This window comes from Raphanus sativus, chromosome 6, assembly GCF_000801105.2.
Source record: "Raphanus sativus cultivar WK10039 chromosome 6, ASM80110v3, whole genome shotgun sequence".
Taxonomy (NCBI): Eukaryota; Viridiplantae; Streptophyta; class Magnoliopsida; order Brassicales; family Brassicaceae; genus Raphanus; species Raphanus sativus.
The window spans coordinates 20,505,396-20,513,752 of record NC_079516.1 but is presented as its reverse complement, the minus strand read 5'-3'; the positions used below and the strand labels follow the sequence as shown (position 1 = coordinate 20,513,752).

General features: G+C 33.9%; 1 protein-coding gene and 1 long non-coding RNA gene across 2 annotated transcripts; both read right to left on the bottom strand.

The window, feature by feature from the left end:
- Nucleotides 1-512: 512 nt before the first annotated feature.
- LOC108812487 (3-oxoacyl-[acyl-carrier-protein] synthase I, chloroplastic) lies at nt 513-3,128 on the bottom strand. The gene is made up of 7 exons (XM_018584763.2): nt 2,590-3,128; nt 1,723-2,154; nt 1,475-1,648; nt 1,280-1,393; nt 1,086-1,187; nt 920-986; nt 513-833 (listed from the first exon to the last, which is right to left on the bottom strand). The coding sequence occupies exons 1-7, from the start codon at nt 3,037-3,039 to the stop codon at nt 766-768; spliced, it is 1,407 nt and encodes a 468-aa protein (XP_018440265.1). The 5' UTR covers nt 3,040-3,128; the 3' UTR covers nt 513-765.
- A 799-nt stretch (nt 3,129-3,927) lies between these two features.
- LOC108810949 (uncharacterized) lies at nt 3,928-5,400 on the bottom strand. Its single transcript, XR_001943209.2, has 4 exons — nt 5,186-5,400; nt 5,008-5,102; nt 4,442-4,673; nt 3,928-4,243 (listed from the first exon to the last, which is right to left on the bottom strand). It is a non-coding gene; the product is annotated as an uncharacterized LOC108810949 (long non-coding RNA).
- Between the last annotated feature and the right edge of the window lie 2,957 nt (nt 5,401-8,357).

Sequence of the window (8,357 nt, the reverse complement as noted above, 5' to 3'; positions counted from 1 at the left end):
AAATTTAATTATATACAATATAAAATAGATAATAGTAAGAATGATTTAGTGCCCATTCCATTAAAAGCTTGAATCTTAACCTACTTAGGTTTATTAATTTTTTTAATGCTAATTTATTATGATATTACAATTATGCGAAAGATTATATAGAGGACTCGACAACCAACAATACTATCTGCCTTATGAAGATCTAGGCATAACTGGATCACCTGAACCATCTTATAAAGATTCATTTCAATTTAATAGAACTATTATAGATTTACTTGTAGTTGTACCATGTTGAAGATTTTGTAAACCTTTATTCCGCATGCATAATTATTTAATAAATCATTTTCTCAAGAATTTAAAACCTAGATTTCTTGTAATTTGTAATAATTTGCATATTTTAGAATTCGAATCCGAGATTTGAGCCTTTAAACATTAACCTTTAGACTATGGTGCTTCCGCAACTTGGGTTTATTACTAACACCATTTACTACAGGATTCTGTAGTAATTTTTCTGTTTTATAAAATTAGGCAAATATGGAACGAACTAAGATACAACATTCCGTAAACAGATTGACAAGCAAAATCTGGATTCTCAACACCTCAATGACCAATATGAGTTGACAAAAAAGAACAATGACCAATAAGAACAAAAAGCTGAAAGAAACATAAAACGCCAGAGCAAGAGCAAGAGCTCAAACTTGTGAACCAAGAAGCTGCAAAGAAGAAGATAGTGGCGATCTAACAGATGAAGCAGAGGATCTAAAGGGTCTGACGAAATCAAGGCTTGAAGGCAGAGAAAGCGACGACTGAGTTATGTCCACCGAAACCAAACGAGTTTGATATGGCTGCACCCAAAGAAGAAATACAGTCATTATCAGAGAAACCATTGTCTGGTTTAAAACAATGACAAAGAAGGCCGGTCGTCACTTACCAACATTCACCTCATGCTGCTTCTTCTCGTTTGCGACCGTATCAAAGTCCACCGCTGGTTCTGGGTTCTACAATGAGAAACAACAGAGTGTTAAGAGTCTAAAACAGAGAAAGCCATGAGAAATGGAATCAAAGAAGCCTTTTATAGGGTTCTTGTTTATACGTACAAATTGGTTGATAGAGGGATGAAGCCATCCAGTGTTGATAGCCTTCACGGTGGCGATGGCTTCAAGACCTCCAGCTGCACCGAGGCAGTGACCTATCATAGACTGTAACATGCATTTTCACGAAACTATCATTATATGAAATGCAAACCAAACCAATACAAGAAATAGCAGGACTAAGTAGATGGAGACCGAACCTTGGTGGCATTGATTTTGATCCCTGATGTGCTCTTGAATACCTTTTTAATGGCATTAATCTCAGCAAGATCACCAGCCAGAGTGGAAGTTGCATGCGCATTGATGTAATTTACCTGGAAAAGAACACTAAGCCATAAAAAATTCGGTAATAAACTAAAAACCTTTGTTACAAGAAGCCATAAAATGTTAGTTACCTCCTCAGGTGATACACCAGCATCTTCAAGGCAGCTCTCAATGCAGGAAGAGACACCAAGGCCATCAGCTCTTGGATCAGTCATATGATGAGCATCACAATTAACAGCACCTCCAAGATACTCTGCTACAATTGGAGCACCACGCTTCATCGCATGCTCCAAACTTTCCATCACCTATTAGAGCATAGAATCAATTAACACAATCCAATGTCTATGAGCCAAATCTCATGGTGGATGAGAGTACATACCAGAACACCAGCTCCTTCACCCATGACAAACCCATCTCTCTGTTTATCCCACGGCCTTGAAGCGGTTTGAGGGTCATCATTTCTCTGTGACAATGCCCTACAAGCAACAAAACCTCCCAAGCCAATAGGAATAATAGCAGCCTCAGTTCCACCAGCAATCATCATATCAGCTTCACCACGTCGAATGTGGTTCGCAGCAGCGTAAAAGCAGTAGTTAGAAGTGGCACAAGCGGTCGAAATCGAGTAGTTCGGACCCATAAGACCGAGATCAATCGCCAACAAAGCAGAACCCATGTTTGTTATAGCATAAGGAATAAAGAAAGGAGAAATCCTCCTGTGACCTTTCTCAATAAGAGCTTGAACTCCGTCTGAAAACACAGTCAAACCACCCATACCAGTCCCAACTAGTACTCCAGCTTTCTGCTTATCAATCTACAACAAGTTGAACCCATCAAAGATAAAATCAACCTCATCACTAAAGACATGAACTTTAAAACTGAATCTGTCTTAAAAATTTGAACTTTGACCAATCTACAAGAACACCCAAAAGTTTGTTAAACCCATCAAAGAGAAACCAAACCTCATGACTAAAGACATGAACTTTAAACTCAATCAGTCTTAAAAAATTGAAATTTGATTAATCTAACATCCACAAGTTGAAAACTTTGGTTAAACCCATCAAAGAGAAACCAACTTTAAACTGAACCAGTCTTAAAAATTTGAAATTTGATCAATCTAACATCCACAAGTTGAAAACTTGGTTTAAACCCATCAAAGAGAAACCAAACCTCATGACTAAAGACATAAACTTTAAACTGAATCAATCATAAAGATTCGAACTTTGATCTAATCTAAAGAGAGTAGTACCGTGTTAAGCTTATCACCACCAAGACCAGCACTTTCAAGAGCCTTCTTGCCCGCAACAATGCAGTACTTCAAGCAATCATCAAGCCTACGCTCGTTCTTCCCATCGATGTAACCCTCCGAGCTAAACCCACGGATCTGACCACCGAATCGAGTCGGGAACTTGGAAGCATCGAATCGATCAATCAAGCTGATTCCACTCTCGCCGGAGAGCAGCTTCTCGTAGTAAGCGTCGACGTCGTTTCCGAAGACGGAGACGAGACCCATTCCGGTGATTACGACCCGTTTCTTCGGGTCTGTCTCGCGTTTGGGGGCGGATGACGCGGAGATGAATGAGCGTCTTCTCGTGGGTTGTCTCGCATTGGTGATGTGGTGAGGAGATTGGCGATTTGAGGGTCTTAGGAGTGGGTTTGGTGGAGAAGCGCGGAGAGATGAAGGGTGAAGAGCTTGCATGGCGGATCCAAATTCAGAGAGAGCGAGAGGGAGGCGATAAGTACGATGTTTTGTGTGAAATGATGAGTAGTGTGTGGAAAGAGGTTCTGGAGTTCGTCAGATTTGAGGAGCAGTTGATATTTAAGTGAATCTATATTATTATTTATATTATTATTTATGAAATGATTTTGCTGATTTGTCACATTCTCCATGATTTATGAATTAACTAGAGCCAGTCCGTCCTACGGGCGGGAAATTAAAATAAAAACTATTTAATATTAACTTATGAAGCATTTAAAATCATTATAATAGATGATGATATAGACAAACAAATAATAAAAATAATTCTGAAATCGTATTGTTATTTTTAATAAATATTTTTGATTTGAATTAAAATGACAGTAATTTTCATTATTTTTTATTTTTTGAGAATGCAAAATTAGCAAACATAATTCATAAAATGTAATAATATATAAACTATTATTATTTATATTTCAGTTTTACATAATAAAAACATAAAGTTCAAATAAAGAATACTAAATTTCTTTTAAGAAGATCGGGTGATGAGAGATTATATGATAAGATTCAACTCCGTGGTATATATAACCATACATATATTAAGTTAGAGTCTAAAAATTCAATATTCGAAAGAGAACTTACACTCTCTTTTTAAACTGGAGAATACTATTGTTGCACAATTCTGACACTATTAATTTCCACAGATGGTGACGATATCTTTAGGATCTCTATTTTATATAATTGTAAAACTCAGCTGCAATACAACAATTATTATGCGTTCATTTCCAAAATAATAAATATTAAACAATAAATATTTTAGTATTAGATAAATTCAGATGGATGGTAGAGAAGCAAACATTACTTGCATCCACGCTTTAAGAATATAATACCTAGCCTGGTCAATAATTTTTTTAATCAACAAACACCAAACTTCCATCAATATTCGGTAACTGTGATATACAAAGAGAGACAATTACTTCTAAGTTTAAACAAACTGAAAGTTACAGAGGTATATCTAATACGTGCTTAAGCTGAAATTATCATTATTTACAAATGCAAAGTTTTCTTTTGATAGTTCTTCAGTTTTCCACTGGCCGAAGTCTTTCCACTTACTCCCATTCAATCGCAAGCTATACACACTGTGTGCTTAGGGAGATGTTTCTGAACTTCCATCTGTATCATTAGAGCTTATGTGATCTCAGCACTCCTGTTAAAGTGGCAACAAAATTAAACATATGAGTTAATAGTCCTATAAGAATCATCAAATTTGAACAAATACAAAGATTACAGATTCGATATGTTGTTAGGTGTCATCTTCTTATCATGAGTATCTACTTTGAAAAAAAGAAGCACAATTAGACATGGCCTTTGTAATCTGTTTTCCCACAAAAGAGTGATTAATTACCTGTCCGAGAGCTTATCAAACTCCCATGTAATCCGAGAGCCTATCTCTCGTCACACTCTATGTGGCTTGTTCCATGGCTACTATCTCACTCTTTCCGTCAGCTGATCCATCTCAACACTGTTTGTTCACCGCTCTCCGCTCTTGCTCTCCACTACTGGCTCCACCACTCTCCGCTGCCTTGCCGAGTGCTGACTTGCTCTCTGCCGCTTGCTCGTAGCCCTCCATCTCGCTCCTAGTGACATACCACACACGTTCTCAATTAAACCTCGAGTTACCAAAGGACCTCACATTGACAATAATAATACAGCTTTTGTTTTATATCAGAAGCTCAAAAGAGAATTAGTTAACTGGGAGAACTTTGATTAGAATGAATATTCTTCACTTTAGTTTTAATTTCATAAAACCTATTAAGAGAAGCAGACATAGACTTAATCAAGAAAAAAATCTATGTCAGACAAAGATCTAAACAGGAAAAATTGGTAATAAGGATTCAACACAATGGAATCGTAAAAATTAGAATTATAAAATTAAAAAAAAATGAACTGAAGCTGAGATTTAAAAGTAACCTGAGAATTCAGTAGAAGCATATCCACTCCCATGTACGTTCCTGGCCTCCCAGAAGCTGAACAACCGGACTTGAACGGGGAGGAGCATCGTCGGTCTTCAGGTCGAAAAGAAATATCGATGCGTTAGAAATTTTCTGGATATAAGTCTACTATCTTGTTCGTAGCAGAAAAAGCTTACCTTTTTATAATCAAAATTCAACCGCCTTGCATGAAGAAACTCGCATTCAAGGTAAATCGTGAGCGATCATTTAAGAAGGAATTTAAGATGGGGAATTTGTAACTGGTATAGATTGATAGTAAGAAGATGAAACATCTCTCGGAACTCTGGTTCTGTCTCATTCTAATGGCGGAGATGAGGAGAGAAAAAACCTAATACGTAAAAACACTTGATGGATTGGCATAATCGTAGAAACAAAAGGCCCAGCTCAAATGCAAAAGCCCATGACGCCAACGTTTAATGAAACGGCGAGTTTCACCAAACGTAACACGTGTCGATGCTAAAGAGCATGAATTATCTAGGTGGAATCCGACGTGGACATCACGGGAGGGATGAAAAGGTTTCTTTATATATAAAGATTAGGGTCGGCCCGCCCTACGGGCGGGATACAAACTTGCAAATAATATAAGTAGTTAGAGTAAATACTTTATATATACTTAATATAAATTGTTATTATTTTAAAATATACATATTAGCTAAATCCCTGAAAAATCTGTGAGACTCTTCTCTTTTTCATCTTTATTAGTAGAAAATCTTTTTTTCATTTTTGTTAGTAGATAAGAAACAAACTTTTAACTAAATTTACATATTTTTTTGTTTAATATGTATTGAAATTGAAATGAAGTATTGTATTGCATCATGAATCTATAGACTCAAACGTGGCGCTACGTCCTTAGTTATAGTCTCTCGGGTCATAACCCATCGAGGTGAGCTGTGACACTACCGCATCCCAATCTAACTTCCAGTGATCCATTAAACCAATAATAACAGTATATGCGATTGTGTCTCGATCATGTATTTTACTGTCTGTGAGGGGTTTTTGTGGCCTAAGCTGGGCATAGATACATATCCAAATCATCCAGGTCCAAGAGGAAAGCAACTTTTTTTCTACTTCTCAATCACCTTGTTCCATCAATGCTACCTTTCCTGCAAGTTATTATGTTCTAATGATCAATCTAGATATCTCAAAGGAAGCGAATAAGGTGCTACAAATAAACTGGAACTCAATAAACTCTCTTCTCACTTCGAAAATATAATTTGAAGCTCTATGAAATCAAATACATATTAGTGATCAAATTCTGTCGACAAAAAGCAGAAGAAAATGAAAAACATAAAGATTAATATGTCTGCACTAAATTAACATATAGCTTAGCGTGGAAAAAAGATCATAAGCACCAACTATGTAGCTTATGCATGCATGGAGACCTAGCCCCTGTTACTATAAGCATGTAATTTTGACCAACCGCAGATACATAATGTGAAGCAACTCTCTATTACTCAATAAGATAATTATAGATAAATACATTAAAAGTATTTGATATGAGTGGTAAAATGGTCATAGAAGGGGTTGAAAGAACTATCTCAGAAGGTATGAACCCAAGAGTCAATCATAAACATGAACAATGGATACTTTTAAGCACAAAAAAAATATAGTTCAAACTTCAGTCTTTCATATTTGTGATCAACTTATTAAACTAATTAAATTAGATCCAATGGTGATGGATTATAATATAATACTAGATCATCACCCGTCCGGTCAGACGGGTTTTTATTATTTTATAAACACGGATTGAATAGAAATCTCTAAATTGAAAATTGTGTTTGATCAGTTTCAGATGAAAAATTTACTTATCATGGTGATAACCGAGATGAACTTATGATATGAACTGATGTTCAAAAATGATTTTTTTAACAAAATATTATTATGGCATCTATTCAAATAAATTTCAAATATTAAATCGATTCTATTAAAAAAATATTGGATATTAGTTGGTTCATTGATTTTTATACTTTACGTATGTGTCTAATTAATCTACATAGTATTATTATATATGTCTAGTTAATATTATTATTCAGACTCGTGCATATACATATAATTTTAAATTTTATTAATATCTCTAAATTAAGATAAAATAAGTAATCAAACATTTGTTAAACTTTGGGTTTTTATAGAATGAACCTTGAGGTTGACAAAAAATTATGATGAATATTTATAATTGACTACTATATAATTGAAAACTTATATCAGAGCACTTTCTTATATTTTATATTATGTTAACAAATATACCTTCTCAAAATTTATATGTATTTTTAAGGTTCTGTATTAAATTCAATTTTAATAAAATTAGACATTATGTAAAATACAGGTAAATAGAATCTGCACAAATATTTGTACATTATATACATTGTGTACGACCCGTGGAAACTTTTAAAATTGTAGTAGTCGTATGAAACTATGCAGCAATTTAATAATGAAAAGATGGAGTTACTAATCTTATGCACATGAATATATTTCAAATCTTTTAACTAACGTTTTGACCATTTATTTCCTAAACCAATCAAAATATAAGGGAGGGTTTATTAATAAATGCATGTGAATATAACTTTGTAAAAAAATGTATTTAATTTAAAATCTTACAAAATAGTAGTTAGGTCCAACAAAATGTTTCTGTTTTAATAAGATAGATATGACATCAAAGAAAATCATCAATAGATATGCAAGTATATCTCAGTAAACTCTGTAAAAAACTTAAAATCTTGGTATAAAACTTTAACATTTTACCAAAAAAAAAAGTTTATAATGAGGGTCTGTGTCCATGGTGTGTTTTTGGAAGGATGTAATATCTGTATCGTATGTTGATGTGTTTATGTTCTCAGAAAGTTGATATTTTGGGTTTAATATACTCACCTGATTAAAACGTTTATATGTTATGGTTATGGAGAGTTGTTATTTTTTGTGTTGTTATTGAAATGCCTTTGTTATATTTGATGGATTAACAATATTGATATATTTATGAGAGTAATTATTTTCATTGACTATGATGAAACTATTATAGTCTATTACATTTGATATGTCAGTGACAAACAACCAAATGCTTTGCTCGGTTAAAACTATATATTTTTATATATGATTATTATTTGCTTAGAATTTACTATTAATTGAGTATGCATGCTGTTGGTGTAGAAGTTAATATCATATATTAACTTATGTGGTGCATCTAATATTTCTTTTATTTGATTGGTTATATATTAAGTGAGTAGTTATTAATTTTTTGAAAGTTGTGATTGACATGTAAGAGTAAATTGTAGGAAAAAAAATCTTAGTGGGTTAAATCATTTTTAGATTTTACGT

Coding starts and splice junctions, on each gene's coding strand:
- LOC108812487 (XM_018584763.2), bottom strand. CDS start 3,039: ATGCAAGCTCTTCACCCTTCATCTCTCCGCGCTTCTCCACCAAACCCA. Junction 2,155..2,589: donor GTGGTGATAAGCTTAACACG/GTACTACTCTCT, acceptor AACTTGTTGTAG/ATTGATAAGCAGAAAGCTGG. Junction 1,394..1,474: donor CTGGTGTATCACCTGAGGAG/GTAACTAACATT, acceptor GTTCTTTTCCAG/GTAAATTACATCAATGCGCA.